Here is a 22,694-nt window from a genome sequence, read left to right on the forward strand (position 1 = left end):
GAAGAAGGAGATCACTGATGATTTCGAGGCAGGGGAGAAGGCAGATGCTGATGACTTCTTTGATGGGATACCCGGGACCGGCGGTGATGGTGATGTGGATATGGGACTGGACCATTGAGGGTCCAGCTTTGCTTGTTTATGTGTTTTTGTTGTAATTTTTATTTTCTGTTGAACATTTTTATTTCATTCCGTATTGTTTTTATTCCTTGTATTGTCAAAAGTCCGTTGAACTTATTTCCTCGTTTGTGATAAATTTACACTTGTTTATTATTGACGAATTTGTTTGTTAGTTGACTCTTTACAGTTTAGTAACAAATGTCTGATCAAAGTGATATTCCAAAAGTTCAAAAGGAGGAGTGACTTGGTTTTCAAAGGTGAAGTGTACGGCAGTAAAGATAGGTAGTCACAACTCCCGGAAATCTCAGCCATAAGGTTCATTGCCAAATTTTGTTTTTCAATTTACATATATTAGATTATTCCATGCATCTACATTTCTAGAACTTGCGATTTTTCTCTATTGTTGATTGATCTTTGTCATTAGCACACTGAGGCAAAAGTGCTTGGTCCTGTGAGCCTTTTGAAGCCTACCCTGATTTTAATTGTTATATATTATCCATTTCTTAGCCAATTTGAGCCGGTAGGATTAGAACTTTTTGTTCGGTGACAAACTACATTACAAGCCTAGAGACTTTTAGGATTTGTCCCTTAATGTATTTTATGAGTTAAGGCATTGTAGAATGTTGCTAAAGATTAAGTTTGGGGTTGCTATTGGAATTTGCAACCAATTAAGTTTGGGGTGGGGGTACTAGAGAATAGAGAACAAAGAATGAACTTTATCATGAAAAATACACACAAAAATGGTGTATGAAAAAAAAATGAAAATGAATGATGAAAAGAAAGGGACAAAACATTGAAAATCCGAGTAACTTCAAACTCGATTGTCCCTAAGGTTAAAAATATTCTCTAGTACCTTTACATTAATTGTTGTTCCACAAGCTGAATGAATGAAGGATTGAATTTTGTGCTTTAACTTCCGTAGGAATGCCTAACTCAAATTTTGTGTAGCCTACTTATCCAAATATTATCCCACCTTCACCTAAGCCCCGTTATAACCCTTAAAGACCTCAAAGTGTGCATTGACATTGATTTTGATTGACGTTTAGAAACTTTTCAAGCATATGGTAATATGTAGATTGCATGTCGACTGTGAACCCTATTCAAATTGTTGCTTGGAGTTGTGAATTGGTGGATGCAAACAAGTCAAACTAGCTCATCTTTAGCTAGTAAGGTGATTGAACTTTTTGGGTACTATTATTTGATCAGGTATTTGTTATTTTACTGTCGACTGTCAATTTTGTAAATGAATTCCTTGAGGACAAGGAATGGTTTAAGTTTGGGGTTGTGATGACATGCTGTCATTACGTAATTTTTAGGACTTATTTTGACATTTTGATAGAGTTCTAAGCAACATTGAGTGTCCAGGAGCAGTTAAAAGCAACAAATTTGGAAGAACTGGAATCAGCCAATCGTACTGCGATTTTCCAATCACAATGCGATTTCTTGAAGTCAGAAAGCATGTTTTTGAAGGAGCTGGATCGTAATACGATCCATATAATCGTGATACGATTTCAAGAAGGGCTTTAAAGGAAATTAGGGTTCAAAGATGCAATCGTGGTATGATTTCTCTAATTGTGGTACGATTTTGGGCGATCAGAACTTGCCTATTTAAGCTGAAGTCAGTCTCAAACAAAGGGGATTACGATTTTGGAGAGATAAAGTGCGATTTTATCACCCAGAAGGCTGCAGCGGAGAGGATTTCATCATCTCTAATCCAGTTTATGTATGTTTGAATTCTTTCATTGATTATGCTATTTGTAAACTCAATTATGAGTAGCTAAATCTCTTAGAGATTAGGTCAGAGATGAATCTATGTAACCCTAATTGATCATATGTTGCTGTGAAACTCTATTGTTTATTAATGAATTTCTAGTCTTTATTCAATTCAATTGTTCTTAATGCTTTTTATATCCTGATCAAATATAAACATGATTTTGTGAGAACGAATGACTACTGACCATAGCTTTCGACTTAGACCTAATTGAATTGTTCTAATAAACATGGTTAGTCTAGGAATGGATAATCGTTTATTAGTGGTATTAGGTTAACGTTCATAAAACTTTCAAAGATTATTAGACCACCTAAGTAATTAGGGGTTGTAGTTTAAGAAGAGGGTCCTAACTCAAGGGATTGATTAGGGCTAATTTGTTAACTATCGTGAAACTAGAAAATTATTAGTAACAATAGGTGCAGTAACCAATTAGGGGAAACATAGAGGATTCGATAGACCTGATCTCATCTCTCTCATATTTTCTTAATCAAATCTTTATTTTCTGTTACTTGATTTAATTAAAATCAATTCAAATCTACTGCCTAGTGGCAAAACAAAATAAACTTTTATACATCCTATTTTTATAACGCGGTTGAATTATTGAAGTTAAAAACAGTCCTCGTGGGATCAATATTTTTACTACTTCGATAGTATTTGGTGCACTTGCCAAACGTCTATCACTCCACACTAGGCGAGGCTTCATGCTCGCTTCGGCGAGCTATCACAAAAGAACCCAAATTCTGCACAAAATCTGCATCTGGTCCCTTACTTCAAAGTTGTCTCCAGACCTCAATACTTAACCAAAATTCGTCAAAATGGTGCCAAAACGACGGCAATTTTGTTAGCTAACCATAGCAACAAGAACCACCTGATTCGGAGTTACAGAGAGAAAGTTATTACCATTTTAGTGGAGCTCTGTCCAAAACCCGTAACCAAATTCCAGCAGGATTTTACCAACTTCAATTGCATTTTCCGAATTCGTTTCTAATTCGAATCATACGAAATTTTTGTCCAAACTGTAGGGAATTGAATGAGGAATCCAAAAATCCAATTATTACTCGATTATGGATTACACAGCGGTATATACGAGTCAGTGAAGAACATACGAATTTCGTCTCAAAATCATGAATTCAAGTGTAATCACTTATATTCACCCTAACATGCATGACTAGCTTCAAAATCACTTATATAGCAACTTAATTTCATAAATCAATCACTAATCCCTAATAATTTCTTAAATTCCAACTCCTAACATCATTTCATCTCTAACATTCACAACTTCTAAAAAGAAACAAGTTTATTGGAAACTCACCTCAAAACAAGTTTTCAATTCATGCCAATGGCTACTAACTCCACTTCTCTATCCAAACCCTATCTTCAATCTTAATCAAGAGAGGGAAAGGATAGAGAATTCAAGCTTTCCATAAGCTCCCAAATGCTCCTAGGTTCACAAAACATCCTTATGTGTTAGTTTGGTAGAGGAAGTGATGATTTTTGATGGATTGAGTAGAGAGGGAGTGGAGGGTGGTTTTGGGTAGAGAGAGGAGGGGAAGATATTTTGATATTCTTGAGAGAGGAAATGTGTAGAAGAATTAAGAAGATTTGTAAGTTTTGTCACTTAAATAAAATTGAATGGCAAGATTACCATTTTACCCTTTATTTAAGTCTCAAGGATAAAAATAACTAACATATAAAATTGACAGTGTATTTAGGCAGGGTATTACAGTCTCGTCGCACCACCTCTGCATGTGGTGTACATCTGAGTGGCCGATTTTAACAAAAATTTATTGATCCTTAACTTTCCGATCAATATCCACAAGTCTCAAAAATTTAATATGTTTTTTTTGTCAATTTTCAAGAATTTAATTAACATCTATTTGCTTTGCTTTGGTGTCATGTTTCTACCATATTGACCAGTAAGATAAAATGAATAATCATACCCAACGTCATATATTTAGGTGTTATTTATGATTTACTACTAATCTTTATATTGTTCTCAAGAAATCTATTGCCTTCTATTTAATTAACTTGAATGCATTCAATATAAACAGTTCAATCTATAAAGTTGGGGGAATCTAGGAACCCCTCTTCAACAAAAACTGCCCAACTCTATCCATAGATATGTGCTTTTTTTTTTTGAAAGAATCCATAGATATGAGCTTGAATATATTTTTATGTCATGCCAATCATTTTCGACAATATAGTTCATCATTCAATGTCAATAACAAACATTATATAGATTGTCACACATAATAATTCAACTGGTTTCAACAATATTTAAATTTAATTTAAAAAGAAATCAAATCCATCATATTTATAGAAACAAAAACCAAACAACTAGATTTGTTCAAAGAGAAAAAATATCTAAATTCAATTGACCAACCATCCAACAAATTCATCTTGTTTAATTCCACATAAGCTTGAAAAATATCTCTCAATATCTTCCACCTTCATCTCCAAATACCAATTCTCTTGAGTATTTTGTACTTTGATTGATAATTTCATTTCCAAATCAATTATTGTCCTGCAAAAAATATCATATATAAGCACCTATCTGACAAAACTTATATTGTTATAAAATAAGGTTTAGATTTTCTTGCTCCAGAGAACTAAAAGACACAATTCATTCAATGATCTATACTTAAATTCTTCCCATACAACACCGTTGTTGTCTGTAAAAATAATAACATGTACAAACCTAATATAACTATTAAGATGTAATTTGTTTTACCTGCATATACCTTCTTAACATCTCTGAATTTTGTTGATCATCTCAAAAGTGAAGAACACCCTTTCCTTTGCTATTGTTTCCTTTCTTCTGACCTAATTTTTTTGTTAAAAACCAAAATATTTGATAAATGTGAGTAACCTTGAAACCCTCTTAACAGCCAAAGAAATCAAATTATCAGTATAAACAGACTTACAGGGTTGTATCATTAATCTCTGCTAAATATTTGTTTCCATAATTGCATGAATAACAACAATTGGATCAGGAAAATCTAGTTGATATTGCACAACCTTTTCACTTTCATTTTTCTTAGAAAACACTTTTTGACTTGTGTTTTATTTCAGCAATAATTAATATAACTACCAGCTTTATTAATTCTTTCATTGTTTTGCAATAGGAATTTCAGGGTTCTGATTATGAGAAGACAAACCTTGTTTACTTGGCCGACTTGTTTTTGCTATTAGATCATCAGGTGGTCTTATATTCACTGCCGAGGAAGGAAATTTTCTGGCTAGAAAAGGATCTTTGCTGATTCTGTGACCGGTTGGAGTGGGATCTGAATTTAAATCAATGGATAAACCCTTTCCTTTGTTCGAAGAATTAGTTTGATTGACAGGTTGAAACATAACAGGCTCAAATTTTCCAAAATATTGTAAAGGATCAGGCATTTTAATTTCTTCAGAAGGTGATGACATCTCAAAATATGAGTAACCTAGAGAAAAATCATCATCCACTTCCAACTCAGGACTGGCATTGCTTGCTACCAAAGGAACATTCAGATTACCATCACCTTGAATTTGTGCAGGTTGATCAGAGGCAAACATGCGCAAAGTAACACCATTTCCTTTTCTAATTGTGAGCATGTATCCACCAGGTATTATTCCATCGATAACACCAGTGAATTCCATTCCTAGACTGATTTCTTCACGTGGATTCCTCGGGGGAATTACTGGTGTATCATTGTCATGGCTGTGATGTTTCCCTTGTAGTCCACTCATTGTTCTTTTATCTCTGTAATAACATAAATTATTTGTCATTCACTAGTGAAGAACACTTAATCCGTTAAGTTTGGAACTTGATTAAGCTACCTATTAACAATGCCAGATTATAAAGAGAAAAAAATTATAGGTCATATCACATGTAACCAACCATGTTTGAAGTGAATCATAACCTAGACAAATGCACATCACCAAATTATTATTTGCAGCACTGGTAAATAAAGAAAGTGTTTGAAAGAGAAATATTTGATGCTAGGAAGTAGTCACACGTACATGAATAGTTAACGTAAATGATATATGGAGACCCGAAAGTAAAATAAACAGCAAAATAAACAGCTGAAACACACACTTGTTATTATTTCTCCATATAAGTAATTATGGAAATGGAAAAAAAATAAAGAATACAAACACAAAGTTTAAAAGATAAGAAGATAATTTTTTAGAAGATTGGGTAGGGCTGGTTTGTTGGCTTGGAACCTTGGAGTGTGATGCTCTTAAGGTCGATTATTCCAAGTGCCAATTTCAGTAACCTAGTTTGGCTTCTTTATTAAGAGAAAAAAAAAACAATTGGAACCTCCTATGCCTTTGTTGTTTATGAAATTAGAAGTGACCTATAAGATCATTCAAGGACTAATAAAACATTTAACAAGCATCATTTTCTGTTTTAACCCTTCATTTAAAACTCAATATTTGATTGAATCTTTAGAAGATCATATCCTTTTCATTCCTTATTGTCTCCATATCTAGAGGTCCGCCAATAAATTTATCGAGTGACTATAAAGGTGCTAAAGGTAGAAGAACATCACAATCCATGGTTAATATAGGAAGATATCCCTTAAAAAACTTCAAGAATTTTGCAAACATACAAATTTATCAAATACTGTTGTGTTATTTAATTCTTCATCAATAAAAATTTAACAAACAACAAAACAAATATGCATCTTGAAAGAATCCAAGAGTTGACTGTTGTCTGCAAATGCACAAAAATAAAAAGAGGATCCAATTTGATGCTCGAAACATAAGAAGCTACATCTTTAAAAAATTAAGAAAAGTGTAACAATTGTTTAACGAGAATTGTTTTTGTTTATTTAATCATTAATAGTTAAACAAAGCACACACAGATATACATCACATATATGTTGTTATAAATCATTTGGCATCACCACCCAAAAAAAAAATCATCTGGCACAGTTTTTGTATTTATAAAAAATTATTGATGTTTTCATTTTAATAATCTAAAATAAATTAAATTGAAATCTAAAAAAAATTGGTTCTGGATAGAATGAAGAAAAATCGAAAAAGTAAAAAATAAATATAAATTAAATCTACAAAATAAACAAATAAACATTCATCACAGAGATAATTGATAAGAATAAGTTGTCATAAAAAAAACATACCAAGAGGAATGAATTCTCCTTCAGAGCCACAACGTTTGCGCAATGATCTCTCGAACCTGAAGTTGAAATAAAAAAATCAAAAATTAAATCACAAATCTGAAGGAAAAAAATTGTTAAATTACAAAGAAAAATAACTCTATCTAATTCAATGATGTTTGACCAATCAACATGATCGCAGAGTCATCCATCAAAAAAAAATAAAATTAGAGTCGGTAATAGTTAGATCGAGATCAAACTATTTAGTTTTGAACTTAGAATTTTGATTTTTTGTACCAAAAAAAAAAGAATTTTGATTTTTTCAAAAACTTAAATATGCATTGAAATATGGAACTTCCTACCGCGATCTGAATGAATCCAACATCATTGAACATGAAAATGTGTACTAACTGCAAAAAATCCTAATCGGAAATAAAATTGAAACTTTTCTAAGAGAACAAGAGAGATTACAAAACGACCCACGTACCGATTAAAATGGTGGGATAAGGCAAGAACTTCTTGTTGACTATATTTGAGGAATGGACTGAGAATAAAATAGATGAGAATGAAAAGAAAATTATGTTTGTGATTTGAGAATTTGAGAATGGTATGAGATTGAAGAAGAAATAATTCGAAAATTGTTACTTACGATTTATTGGGGCAAAATGACCAAGGGTACACCGTCACTATATGAAAACATAACCAATAAAAAAACACAAGTACCAATCATAGGTCTCCACGTATCCAAAGAAATAACTATGCTTTTTTTTTTTGCTTAATAGCAGTTTAGCCCCCTAACTTTCCTAAAGTTGTGATTTTGGCCCCCCTAAAAAAAACTACAAAATTGTCCCCTAAGTTTTGCATTTGTGGCAGTTTCGGCCCCCAAGGCCAATTTTGACTCGGTCTACGCTGACGTGGCACCCTAAGTGAGGTGCCACGTATTATTTTATTTTATTTTATTTTTGGCCTTAGGGGGATAAAACTGCTACAGTTGCAAAACTTAGGGGACGATTTTGTAGTTTTTTTCTTAGGGGGCGAAAATCGCAACTACGTGAAAGTTAGGGAGCAAAAACTGTTATTAAGCCTTTTTTTTATATAGCAAAGAAATAGCACTAAAATCAAGTTAAGTAAGAAAATATTTGACTAATATAGACCTCCTAAAAATCTTCTAGATTGTTAATATATACCGTCCTCGTGGGCTTAACTCAGTTGGTAGGGACAGTGCATAATATATGCAAGGTCCAGGGTTCAAACTCTGACCACCACAAAAACAAACCGATATTAGTAAATAAAAATTATAATAATAAAAAAGGGAAGAGTTTAATATTTTTTTAAGGATGGTTTAATATTTTATAATAATTTTACTAAAAATGACATTTATTTTTATTAGTTTGACTTGAGAGTTGAAATATAAATAAAAGTTGAAATAATAAATTTTATTAAAAGAATACGAGTTTCTCATGAATATATTTTATATGGATTAGTATATTTCATTTTGACAAAATTAAATTTATTATTATATTATTTATGTTGGATTATTTATTCTATCATTAAATATTTTTATTTTTAAATTTTTATTGCATATAAAATGTTTGAATTATTTTTATTAAATATGACAAACTAATTTATTACAAAAACAAACAATTTACAATAAGAATTATAAAGTAAGGACCCTCAAAACTCTAAAGATTTTATTAAAAGAAAGGGGGAGAAAATAAATACAAATGAGGGGGGACTAGGCCAAAACCCTAAAAAAAAAAAAAACAGATAACAAAAAACACTCAATAACAGACTACAGAAATCTATGGTATTTTTGATGAATTTAATGATGTATTTTTGACCATGTAAAATAAGAATTTAATGATGTATTTTTGACCATGTAAAGAGATTTTGACCATGTAAAAAGATAAATTATATCCTTTTGAAAAAACTAAATTCATTACTATATATTATTTTTATGTTAAAGTATTTAGTTTATTATAAAGTATGTGCATTTTTAAAGTTTTCTTACATATAAATAATTTAATTACTTTTAATTAAAAATGATTAAATACTTTCTTTAGAAAAGAAAAAATTAATAGTAAAAATGATAAAGTAATTATGTTATTTGACAAATTAGTTTGACTAAAATTTATTGATAATTAATAAAAGCTAGTTTAATCGCACGGGACTAGAAGATCCAACTCGATTATCCTTTGGGTTGTCCACTATAAAATTCCATTAAATAGCATGATACAAAGGCCCAATAAATGCGGCCAGTCAAGACCCATTGATGTGATCAGAAGTTCATAGATGCAGCACACGATACAACCTCTTGTACCACCTTCAAAAAATAACACCTCGAAACGATGTGAAAATCAAGATAACAACCGGGGGCGGACCTGAGCAAGGCAGAGTGTGGCAATAGCCACACCAGCCCAGGCCCAGCCCATACCTTTTTTTTATATACAAAGCCTATCTTTAATAATATATATCTTCTATTTCATAACATAAACAATTCTTCAGTCGTAGCTTGGTGGCGTGGGTTTTGAGTACAGACTTGAATGTCTCAGGTTCAACTCTCAATTTTTACATTTTTTTCTTAATTTTTTTCAACTCTCAATTTTTACATTTTTTTCTTAATTTTTTTCAAGTTCAATTCTCCTCTCGTTTGCATCAATTTTTACATTTTTTTCTTAATTTTTTTCAAGTTCAATTCTCCTCTCGTTTGCAATTTTCTCAATTTTTGCAAATAATAATATAAACAATATAAATTATATATGAATATATATTAAGAATTTATTCTGCAACTTATGTCATGCATTATCTAATCTATAAAAAAATATATATAAAAGGGAGACCCATTTTTGGATTGAGATTTTTTACTCCGAATTTATTTAAATTATTTTATCATTTTTATGATGCCATTTAAATTATAATTAAAAAGTTAAATTCACTAAAATGTAAACAACTTTATTACACAAGGAACAAAATGATTCACGTTACGATTAATACAAATGTTATTATTTGTATAATTTATTTCTTCAAAATTTTAATCATACTTCTTTCAAAAAAAAATTTTAGCCCCACTAATAATTTGATCCCAGATCCGCCCCTAATAACAACCCTTCTTTATATATCAACAACCACCTCGATCCTACAAGAGCACTAACATGCCCCACCACCTTAAGCATAGCTAACTTCAGGATATTTACTAGGTCGTTCCTACTTACAAGGACATCATCTGAACCGAATAGACTTCTATGTCTATTACGGGTTTGGTTACATTAAGCAAACATTCATATATGCATTGAGTCGTACCTACTAATAAGGAAGTCACTTAAATCAGATTGGTCTCTTCTTCTATCTCGAGTTCAGTTACTTTGAATATTCGTAGTAGCCTCGTAACAAACCACACTAAAGCTATGGAAAGAAAATAGAAACAGACAAGGATTCTCACACCAGATCCATCACTATAAATGGATTCTCACACCAGATCCATCACTATAAATAGCTGTAACATCCCAGACTGCTTTCAGGATTGCCGACTGACCCTACAAACCAACACGAGTCTTTTCAGCATGTTTTGTCCTCACTCGCACGCTTACCAGGAAACTTCCCGGTAGGTCACCCATCAAAAGACTACTCCAAGTCAAGCACGCTTAACTGTGGAGTTCTTATGGAATGGGCTACCAAAAAGAAGATGCATCTTGTTGATATAAGTAGTACCAAACAATTCTTATAAGCCTTCCTTCAACCATGTAGTCCCATACCTACACGGCCTCAGGATCCCTCTCATTCCAGTGTGATTCGGTTCCTCTATAAGCTGTCGAAAGCCGCTCATTGTCGTGCCTTGTGCACCAGCGATCACTCCCCTACTCTCGTCAGCCGTGGGTGTTACATGCCCACCAACTTCCGCCTGGTTCGTCCCCGAACCACACCGTACTGGGAGAGGCCTGCTCTGATACCATTTGTAACATCCCAGACTGCTTTCAGGATTGCTGACTGACCCTACAAACCAACACGAGTCTTTTCAGCATGTTTTGTCCTCACTCGCACGCTTACCAGGAAACTTCCCGATAGGTCACCCATCCAAAGACTACTCCAAGTCAAGCACGTTTAACTGTGGAGTTCTTATGGAATGGGCTACCAAAAAGAAGATGCATCTTGTTGATATAAGTAGTACCAAACAATTCTTATAAGCCTTCCTTCAACCATTTAGTCCCATACCTACACGGCCTCAGGATCCCTCTCATTCCAGTGTGATTCGGTTCCTCTATAAGCTGTCGGGAGCCGCTCATTGTCGTGCCTTATGCACCGGCGATCACTCCCCTACTCTTGTCAGCCGTGGGTGTTACAATAGGGGTCTCGCGTCCTAAGCATGACCACTTATGAATTATACTTCACTTTTCTACATTGTAGCATCCATTCTTACTTGAGACTCAAAGTTTAAGAACCTATGCATCCTTCTCATCAATTTATCTATTAACCTTATGGCCGTCACGAGAAGGGGTGCTTATGCATGCAATAAAGATCTAAAGCAATTGCAACAAAACCTCTATGGAGTTGTAAACTCATAGCTTACCTCAGCAAAAAAGAGAAATCAGATAGAAGCACCAATAAAGACTTGAGTTAAGCTGGACACTATGTTGAATATATTTTAATACGCTATCGACATACGGTACTAAATTTGAAATATTAAAATAACACTACTCAAATTACATTTGTGTCGTTTGAAAGAAAACAATGTCAATTGATTAGTGATGACATTATTCTTTATGAAAAATACATCACTTATGAGACAAGATTCTTTAGGCTTGTATAAGATTGGCATCGTTATGAGGAATTTGATAGCTCAACTGGTTTGAGTTAAGGGTTAAGAAGTTGGAGGTAAGACTTACATCTCTATAATATATTATACGTGTATAATTGTGGTATTGAAGTTCATGATTTTTGTAACACCCCAAACCCCACATATTATTTTCTAATAAAAATACAATAATTAATTAAGCATGCAAGGGTGTCATACATTTTCATCTATTCAAAAGTACTTCATTTAAATTTTAAAAAACGTCGCAGCGAAATAATTTTCAAAACATCAAAGTAATTGTCACATCATTGTATTAACATCAAAACAAAATTTGAAGACGAATTCGGAAACAAATCTGAAATAAAATGAAACCCCAATCCCTAGTGTTACTAATCAGAGAATCGACTCAATAAAAACACCTAAAAGCGATAAACAAAAACGAGAAGGCTCCAACGCCTTCCTCCGAGACTCCCTGATACTTAGTTTCTTCTTCCTGTGAATTTGTACCAAGCGAGGGTACATTCCAATAGAGAGTGAGAATATATCCAACATAAGAGATGCGAGCACATGTATAGATTCAGATAAAAGAATATATCAATTACACTTAGGCATGTATACACCACAATCATATAATATACACATTTAAGCATATACGTTCATTTAATAAAATCAACTGGCATGAATTCAACATTCTATACTAACATGTAAGCAACAACAACATTTAAGAATATCAAGTAGACATTTAGCAAAATACAAACCATTCAAACATAGCCATATAGAAGCACATCAAAGAATATCACATCTTTAAATAGTTACACATCTTTAAATGACACGTCTTTTAATTACACATATTCAAATAGACTTGCAGTTATGTATGTGCTGTCCCTAACTCGATTTTATATGCATGTGATGCTGGTTTTGGATATCAGAGGTATGTTATTGATTTATCCCACATCTTTAAATCGGACTGACCATGAATGCATGAACACCAACTAATAACTCAACAATGCACATTTTTATATGACTCGCCAATTATAGATCTTAGGCAACACATCTTTATATGGCACATCTTTGTATAACACGTCTTTATATAAACACATATTCAAACAAAACATTTAGTTACACATCTCAAAATAGTACATTATTTTCTCATCATTATATGTTTCACAAATTAAACTTCTTTACAAATCCCATCCATGCCTGTCATTTAACTACATCTTCTACTCAATTTGTCGGCTAACATCTATAATTAAAAAATTTCAAGTTTCGTCACTTACACTCACTTGTAATCAATGAGAATTATTTCATTAGGTCCATCTTCCTATTAATTGAATACACTATTGCATTCCAAGTTCTTTCTAAAATTATTTCATCATTGTACAAAATCATGTTACTAAGTTAAATCCTTAAAACCTTTCTAACCATCATGATTCTTATTCCAATTTAACTTATTAACATTAATTCATATTAATTACTCATCCCCTCTCACCAAAGTTCCAAACATAAGTGAATCGGCGTCAAAGGAATGCCTTGGATTGTCCTAAACACTCCCTGCAGACAGAACAACTTACACTTTACTGTCATGCTCGCTTGGCGAGAAGGTAGCTCGCCTAGCGAGACCCCCAGGGCAAAAATGACCAAAAGTGTGTTGTTATGCTCGCATAGCGAGTGTATCAATACCAGAAACCCAGAAATCGTATTTTGGCCTCGGGATTGACCCTAAATCATTCAAAAGACCATGTGTTTTGATCCCTTATGACCTCAAAGTGGTAGAAAACATTACCTAGGTTGTTTATGCATTGATTAAATACTTATCTCATCTTAAACCATCAATTAACCATCAAGTTTTATGACTTTTTCACACTTTAACACATAAGAAATCAAATCAAAAGAAAACCATGAATCAATTATGAATTTAGCTCATAAATTAATGAATTTATAGAGTTTCCTCATCCGTTTTATGTTTAATGACTTACTATGAATCATAAAATGGATTATGAAACAGCTTTAGACAAATTCCCTCTGGAAGATGATCTTGAGATATGAATCATAAAACGGATAAGAAAACTGTTTCACACAAATTCTCTCTGGCAGATGGTCGTGAGAGAGAATAACACCAAACGACTAGGATTTCTCAATAATGTAACATAATAAAGGTCACATGTAAATATATAGTAAAACTTCAAGGACTAGACTAGTAACTTAGAGACCTAAATTTCCCAATATCACAAGCACATTTACTTATTGTCGAATACCTCCCCTCACACTCATGATGCAATAACAGGAAGTATAGAGGGTTTGTTAAACAAAACTAAAAAAAACTTACTCAACAGTATAAACTCATAGTATTTCCCCCCAAATTGGTATTATATTTTCTTGTTATAGTCTTTTCGGTATTACTATATATTTTCTTGTTACCTTTATTATGTTAAAGAATAATAATAATAATAATAATAATAATAATAATAATAATAATAATAATAATAATAATAATAATAATAATAATAATAATATTATTATTATTATTATTATTATTATTCATTTTCTTCTTCTTCTTCAAGGATGTCTACTAGTCCCTTGATTCCTTAATTGTGTTTTTAGTTCTTTATGTTTATATTTTTATGATTTGATTCTATTTTTGTTTGTCTTATTCTACTTTTCTATTTTTGTTTTGGAGGTGCCTATGATATTGGGACCTTTAGGTTTCTATATTTTAATATATAATTTTCATTGAGAAACCTTATTCGTTTGGTCTTACTCTCTTTTACGACCATCATCCGAAGAGAATTTGTCTAAAACGGTTTCCTTAACTGTTTTATGATTCATATATCAAGATCATATTCGAGAAAGAATTTGTCTGATAAAGTTTCCCTTTCCATCTATGATTCATATCTCAAGATCATCTTCCGAATAGAATTTGTCTGAAACAATTTCCTTATCCGTTTTATAATTCATAATAAGATATGAGACATAAAATGGATAAGGAAAATATTTCAGACAAATTCTCTCTGGAAAATGTCTTGATATATGAATCATAAAACTGATAATGAAATTGTTTCACACCAATTCACTCAGGAAGATGTTCTTGAGTGAGAATAACCAAAAGTACTAAGGTTTCTCAATGTCATAACATAAAAAAGGTTACAAGAAAATATATAGTAAAACCTAATGGACCAGACTACTACAAGAAAATACAATATTAATTTGAGGGGATATATTGTGAGTTTGTATTGTTGATTAAGTTTTTTTCTTTTTGTTTAACAAACCCTCTATGCTTCCTGTTATTGCATCATGAGTTTGAGGAGAGGTATTAGATAATAAGTTATTGTGCGCATGAATTTGGGATCTTTAGGTTTCTAAGTTACTAGTCTAGTCCAACGAGTTTTACTATATATTTGAAAACAAACATATCAAGAAATGTGAAGGGTGATGAAGGAGTGGCGTATGGAAGGAGGAACACACGGTTTTGGTAGCATCTACGAAGGAAAATTTAATTTTATCTTTACCCCAAATAAAAGAAGGAAGGAAGAAGGGTATCAGGAAGGGAAAGAAGGAAGAATAAGGATTTGAGTTTGATTGAAATCAAAACTATGTCGTTGGGACTATATATTAAAGAGAACAGAGAAAAATGTGAGGCTAAAGACAAGATCATTTTGATACTTATTTTTAGTCAAAAAAGCACAGAAGAATAAAGGAAACTAGATAAACCGTCATTTTTTCCGGGTTTTAATATATATTTTCCGGAAAAAAATGGCGGTTTATCCAGGTTCCTTTATTCTCCTGTTCTTTTTCTAACTGAAAATAGATATCATAATGATCTAGTTTTGAGCTTTATATTTTTCTCCGTTCTTTTTAATATGATCCAAAACGACGTAGTTTTGACTTCAATCAAACTCAAATCTTTATTCTTTCTTTTTTCCCTTCCTGGTACCCTTGTTCCTTCCTTCTTTTATTTGGGGTAAAGATAAAATTAAATTTTCCTTCGTATAGATGCTACCAAAACCCTGTGTTCCTCCTTCCATACGCCATTCCTCCATCACCCTTCACATTTCTTGATATATGTTTGTTTTCAAATATATAGGAAAACTTGATGGGCTAGGCTATTAACTTAGAAACCTAAATATCCCAATTTCATACGCACAATAACTTATTATCTAACACATCTCCTCAAACTCTTGATGCAATAACAGGAAGCCTAGAGAGTTAGTTAAACAAAAAGAAAAAAACTTAATCAACAATATAAACTATATTTCCCCTCAAATTGGTATTGTATTTTCTTGTAGTAGTCTAGTCCATCAGGTTTTACTATTTATTTTCTTGTAACTATTTTTATGTTATGACATTGAGAAACCTTAGCTCTTTTGTGTTATTCTCGCTCAAGATCATCTTCTAGAGTGAATTTGTGTGAAATAATTGCATTATCCGTTTTATGATTCATATATCAAGACATTTCCGAGAGAGAATTTGATCTGAAATATTTTCCTTATCCATTTTATGACTCATATCACGAGATATCTTCCCGAGAGAATTTTCCTGAATGAGTTTCCTTATCCGTGTTATGTCTCATATCTTATTATGAATCATAAAATGAATATGGAAACTGTTTCAGGTAAATTATGTCTAGAAGATGAAGATGATCTTAAGATATGAATCATAGACTTAAAAGGAAACTTTTTGAGACAAATTATTTCTCAAATATGATCTTGAGATATGAATCAGAAAATAGATAAGGAAACTAATTTAGATAAATTCTCTCCGTAAGAGAGTATAAAACCAAACGACTAAGGTTTCTCAATGATGTAAGATATTAAAGGATACAAGCAAAGAAGAAGAAGAAATGTGAAGGGTGGTGGAGGCCTGGCGTATGGAAGGACGAACAGTGGGTTTTGGTAGCATCTACGAAGGTATTTTTATTTAAGCTTTACCCCAAATAAAAGAAAGAAAAAAGAAGGGTATCGGGAAGGGAAAGAAGGAAGAATAAGGTTTTGAGTATGATTGAAGTCAAAACTACGTCGTTTTGGATCATTCTTAAAAGAACGGAGAAAAATATGAGGCTAAAAACTAGATCATTTTTATATTTATTTTTAGTACAAATAGCACCGAAGAATAAAGGAAATCGGATATACCGTCATTTTTTCTGGCTTTTAATCTATAATTTATATTTGGGATAAAGTTAAAATAAAAATACCTTCGTAGATGCTACCAAAACCCTTGTCTGTCCTTCCATACGCCACGCCTCCATCACCCTTCCTATTTCTTGATATGTTTGTTTTCAAATAATATAATATATAGTATAACTTGATGGACTATACTAGTAACTAAGAAACCCAAAGGTAATACACAATAACTTATTATCTAACACCTCTCCTCAAACTAATGATACAATAACAGGAAGCATATAAGGTTTGTTTAACAAAAAGCAAATAACTTACTCAACAATCTTCCCCCTGAAGCTTAAGCTTACAAAGTTTAAAAAACACTGCTACTATCTTCCACCTTTACCAACTTGACCAATTTTGTTCTTTGATTAATAAACTCCTCTTTAAATCAACTATTGTCTTGCCAAAATTCCCATATATCAGCACATATACGCCAGAATATATTTTGATATAAAATAAAGTTTAATTCAGCACATATACGCCAGAATATATGCCTAGCTTTTTTGGAAGGTTGAGATGGAGAATTTGGTTGAGCATCGTCCTCCAACTCAAAAACAATGCTATTTATTTCTTGCTTCTCACAACTAGAATTCTTCTCACCTAAATTTTTATCAAAAACCACAATATTTGTAAAATGTGAGTCACCATGAAATCTCTTATTAACCTGAGGAAATCAAATTATCAGTATAAACATGCATACAAGGTTGTTTCATTACTCACTCCTAAAGATTTGTTTCCATAAGTTCTTGCATAACAACAATTGGATCCCAAGAATCTAGTTGATATTGCACAACCATTTTAGTTACATTTTTCTTAGAAAACACTTTTTGACTTGTGTTTTGATTAAGAGATGATGAAAATAAGTACCTACTTTGTTAATTCTTTTACATTTAGCAATAGGAATTTTAGTGTTATGCTAAAGATTACAAACTTTCACTTGCTTTGCTAGATCTTTCATGTTGAGAGAACGTTTTGAGAAAAATTCAGGAGTGTTTAGACCATTTTCAGAAAGTAGTGAATTTGAATTGATCTTAAAAGATTCAGCAACAAGATTAAAAACCAGAAAAATAATTAAATAATTAGATAGTGTCTATTTGTTAACAATATTATGAAGATTAGTTAAGCTATTTACCTATATCACAATTACTAACATTAAATTTTTCTATTTGAAAGAACGAGCTGCCCTAGCCCTATATTCAACTTATTCAAGATAACACAAGTGAAGAGCTCTTAATTTATTAATTATGGAACTTGATTAAGCTAATCATTAACAATGTAAGAATATGAAGAAAAGAAATTATAGGTCATATCATATGTAACCAACCATTTTGGAAGTGGAAAAAAGAAGGGAAAACTAATAACATAGAGAGGAGAATATTTCACACTTGCAATAAATCATTTGGAATAATTGTAAATTTATATATAAAAAAAAGGCTTAATAGCAGTTTTCGCCCCCTAACTTTCACGAAGTTGCGCTTTTGACCCCCTAAGAAAAAAAACTACAAAACTGTCCCTAAGTTTTGCAACTGTAGCAATAAAATAAGTGAGAAGATGTTTCCACCAAACCACAACCTCCTACACAAGATTGAGCATCTAAATCAATAATTCGGCGATGAAAGAGATTGTCCTTGGTCGAGAGTCTATCATGGAGCAAACGCCACGCAAACATCACCACCTTCAAAGGAACGTCTTTATGCCAAATGGAAGGTAACTGGACCTCAGACGCAAGATGAAACTGCTCATTCAAAAACTTGTAAGCACTACGAACAGTGTAGTTAGAAGATGAATCCAACCTAGGGGTGGCAAAAAAATCCGTGCCCGCGGGTATCCGCGGATAAAATCCGTCATGGGCACGGGGCGGGTAGTTAAATGGGTACCCGCGGGTAAAATAAACGGGCATTTAACTACCCGTTTCTTTATGGACACGGGCACGGATTTGATGATACCCGTGCCCGCGGGTATCCGTACCCGTTAGTATATTAAGTAAATTACTAAAATACCCATGTGTATATATATAAGAGTTTGGACTTTGGTGTAACCCTAGTTTATGTGCAAGCTCAAGTTGTTTCTCTCTGTTCTCTGTGCGGCTCAACATTCTTTCTCTCAAAAATCATTCATCTCCTCTACTTTTGCGGCCAGGTTTGCTTCTTCTCCTTCATCTCTTTTCTTTTTTTTATTCCTTCTTCTCCTTAGCATGATTTTGTTTATGATTTTAGAATTTAGGGCTTTCTAATTTGAGAGTAATAAACTAATTTAGGGCTTTCTATTTTGACTGGGGTGTACAGCTAATGACCTTAATATCGTTAAATTTCTCCCAACTGTATTTTTTGTGCATTTTGTATTCCTATTTTGTTTTATTCTTTATAAGCCATCGTGACTCTTGAGTAGCTTTTACTACTTGTGTGCCATATGTTTAATATCACATTTTTTTTCTTCTTCTGCTGTATTTCAGATCTGCTGAAGATGCAAACGTATTCCTAGTAAATGATTTTCAGAGTATGATTGTTTGAATTTTTTGTAAACATATCACAAATGATTTTTTGTAAACATATCACAAATGATTGTATGATTGTATAATCACCTGAAAATTTCGGTGGCTGTATTTTAATGGTTTTTTTTTTAGTGTTTTTAATTATATAATGTACTACTATATTGGCAGTATTTCGGTGGCTGTATTTTAATTTTTTTGTCTATTTCGGTGGCTGTATTCACTATAATGTTTGTACAATTCTGTCTTTAATGGTTTTTTTTTTTTAAGTTTCTAATTATTCCTGTTATTCCTTTGTAGAATGTCTTTTGAAGAAAGTCAAGGAACCTTCAGTCCTAGTCCTATGGCAGTGGCAGATGCACAAGAGCATCCGGTGCTCGTGGATGGGTCTAATGTCGCTGCTTCAAATGTTCCGATTCTTCCAAATGCAGAAACTAATTCAACTCCTAATGAAATTGAAAGTCCAGTCCCATGTGAAACTGAGGTTAAAGGTGGTAAAAGAAGGCGCACTTCGGAAGTATGGAAACATTTCAAAAGGAAAAAAATAGAGAATAAGTGGAAGGCTATTTGTAACTATTGTGGCAAGAAACTCTTGGGTGACCCAGCTCAAGGAACGTCACACTTGAAGTCACATTGGATGTCTTGCGCAAATCGAACAACTCGAGATATAAGACAAGCTTTGATCAAAACTGAAAAAGTTGATGGTTAAACTGTAACAGTTGGTTCTTATGCATTTAATCAAGACGTAGCAAGACGTAAAGTTGCTAAGATGATAATTCTTCATGAGTATCCTTTATTGATGGTTGAACACATTGGTTTTAGAGAATTTTGTGCTTCTATGCAACCTTTATTTAACTTAGTTTCTCGTAACACTATCAAGGCTGACATCATGAAAATTTACGAGGATGAGAAAGAGAATACAAAGAAGCTGTTGTCAAAAAATCAAAGCCGTATTGCATTTACCAGTGATATGTGGACTTCAAGTAACCAAAATAAAGGATATATGACAGTTACAGCTCACTTTCTTGATGATTCATGGACCCTTCAAAGTCGACTTGTAAGGTAATAACACTAAACTACTTAATTTATGGTATTTTATATAATGTTAGCGATATATCATATAGTTTTTTGTTGTTATGGTATTTTGTATAATGTTAGTGATATAGTTTTTTGTTGTTATGGTATTTTGTATAATGGTAGGTTCATTTATGTGCCGGCTCCCCACACTAGCAAAACTCTAGCTGACACCTTATATGAATGTTTGTTGGATTGGAATCTAGATAGAAATGTGTCCACAGTAACTCTTGATAATTGCTCTACGAATGATGCTATGATTGAACGCCTTTTGAATAAGATTACACCTAGGTCACTTATATTGGGTGGTAAATTGTTCCACATGCGCTGCTCAGCTCACATAGTGAATTTAATTGTGAAAGAGGGCTTGTCCACAATCGCTGCTGCCATTGAAAATATTAGATTAAGTGTTGGCTATTGGAAAGCAACACCGAAAAGAGAGGAAAATTTCATAGAGGCATGTGCTCAAGTGAACATACCTTATGATAAAAAACTTGTTCAAGATTGCAAGACTAGGTGGAACTCTACCTTCTTAATGCTTATTGTTGCCATACAATACAAAGATGTTTTTGATCGCTTGGCAAAACGATATAGTGAATACGAAACTGTGCCGAGTGAAAATGAATGGATGGAAGCAAAGGAAATTTGTAAGCATTTGGAAGTTTTTTATGAAGTCACACAATTGTTTTCTGGTACCATGTACCCAACTGCAAATGTTTATTTTCCCAAAGTATGTGAAATGAAATTGGCTTTAATTGAATGGTCAGATTCTTCTACTAGCCATCTCATTAAAAAGATGGCTACAAGTATGCTTTCTAAGTTTAACAAGTACTGGAGTGTGGTAAATGAAGTGATGGCAGTAGGCATAGTGTTGGATCCAAGGTACAAAATTGAATTGATGGATTACTTTTATCCACTGTAGACCAAGATTTTCGGGTGTCAAGCCATTGATTGGACTTGAACCTTCAATCTACCGGACCTGCTCGATTTTATTCTTGGGAAGGGAAAAAGAGATTGAAAAACCCTTTTTGGATCCGGGGGTCGGTTACGATTCGGGAAGGTGTTAGGCACCCGCGTCGTTCACGGTACTCCGTGAGAACCTCTTTCTAACTTTATTTTTATTTGAAAATTTATTGTTATATAGTTGAAATGAAAGAATGGAGGGAGGAGAAGTTGGAGTTTTGGTTATTTTTATTTGATCGATTTGAAAGGATTAAAGTCTCTGCCTACGTACCCTTTAAAGGGATCAAAACCGTCGTAGTTCGCTCTTATAAAAACATTTTTGTGGGTTAGGTTGATTTTAGTTTGATTTTGAAAATGATTTTGAGAAGGGTTGCGAGACCTCAAGGTATAGAAGAATAAAATAGAAGTGAGGTTGTTTCATTTTATTTGAGAAATTTAGTCTAAGTTTAATTAAAGTTCAATTAGGAATTTGATTAAGAAAATAAAGGAAAAATCTCTTGGATTTGGATCCAAGGCTTATTAAGAAAATAATTTGACTTTTGCTTATTTGATTTTTGAGATAAAAAGGGTTTTTTAAACTAACGGTAAAGCTAGCATAATGACGTGAAAAATAAAGCGAGCGTAAAGCGATAAGTGTCGGTGCAAGTGTCGGTGCTTGTGTTACCTACATTATTACAAAAATTCCTAGATACATTCTATGGCCTCTTTGCCAAGCTACAAACCAATGGTAAAAAATATACATCCATTTCCTAGTTATACACACTAAATATCATGGAATTTAAATAAATTGCAAGAAGAAGAAAAATACAAGGGCTTATACTAGAATTAAAGCAAGCAAGATAATAAGAAAGCTTAGGGGTATGACATAATAGAATGCATGATGTCAAAATTTTAAAGCAATGCATGAAATATAAATTGAAATACTAAAGCAAAAATTAACAAGGGATATCATGGAGTAAAAAAAGACATTTGAAATGCATGAAATAAGAGTTGAATTTTAAAGCTAGGTTGTAAGAATGTTTGATGAAACCACAACCAAAAGATGCATAAAATGATTGTAAAACCAACATATAAATTGACAATAATGCATAATGTTGAGATATCAAGGAAAGGCATGAAATGATTATTGAAATATTAAAGCAAGATTAACACAAGATGTTATAGAGTAAAAGATTTATGATGCATTAAATGATTTTTGAGCCCAATACACTAAAGAAGTAAAAATGCATGATAT

At 32.6% G+C, this 22,694-nt stretch overlaps 2 protein-coding genes across 2 annotated transcripts; one reads left to right on the forward strand and one right to left on the reverse strand.

The window, feature by feature from the left end:
* Positions 1–4,278: 4,278 nt before the first annotated feature.
* Positions 4,279–5,614, reverse strand: LOC146904094 (uncharacterized). The gene is made up of 3 exons (XM_085727713.1): positions 5,047–5,614; positions 4,620–4,711; positions 4,279–4,412 (listed from the first exon to the last, which is right to left on the reverse strand). Exons 1-2 carry the CDS (start codon positions 5,612–5,614, stop codon positions 4,662–4,664), a joined length of 618 nt encoding a protein of 205 aa, XP_085583839.1. The 3' UTR covers positions 4,279–4,412; positions 4,620–4,661.
* Positions 5,615–18,547: 12,933 nt separating this feature from the next.
* On the forward strand, positions 18,548–20,132 carry LOC146904095 (uncharacterized). Its single transcript, XM_085728227.1, has 2 exons — positions 18,548–18,642; positions 19,724–20,132. The coding sequence occupies exons 1-2, from the start codon at positions 18,548–18,550 to the stop codon at positions 20,130–20,132; spliced, it is 504 nt and encodes a 167-aa protein (XP_085584353.1).
* Positions 20,133–22,694: the final 2,562 nt, after the last annotated feature.

Source organism: Medicago sativa, chromosome 7 (genome assembly GCF_051527215.1).
Source record: "Medicago sativa cultivar Bolivia chromosome 7, Bolivia_mono, whole genome shotgun sequence".
Lineage (NCBI taxonomy): Eukaryota > Viridiplantae > Streptophyta > Magnoliopsida > Fabales > Fabaceae > Medicago > Medicago sativa.

Bases quoted from the DNA above. Each gene is read 5' to 3' on its own strand.
- LOC146904095 (XM_085728227.1), top strand. From the start codon at position 18,548: ATGAAAGAGATTGTCCTTGGTCGAGAGTCTATCATGGAGCAAACGCCA. The intron at 18,643-19,723 runs GTAACTGGACCT...ATTCCTTTGTAG, and splicing joins GTCTTTATGCCAAATGGAAG to AATGTCTTTTGAAGAAAGTC.
- LOC146904094 (XM_085727713.1), bottom strand. From the start codon at position 5,614: ATGAGTGGACTACAAGGGAAACATCACAGCCATGACAATGATACACCA. The intron at 4,712-5,046 runs GTTTGTCTTCTC...CAAAAAAATTAG, and splicing joins AAGTCGGCCAAGTAAACAAG to GTCAGAAGAAAGGAAACAAT.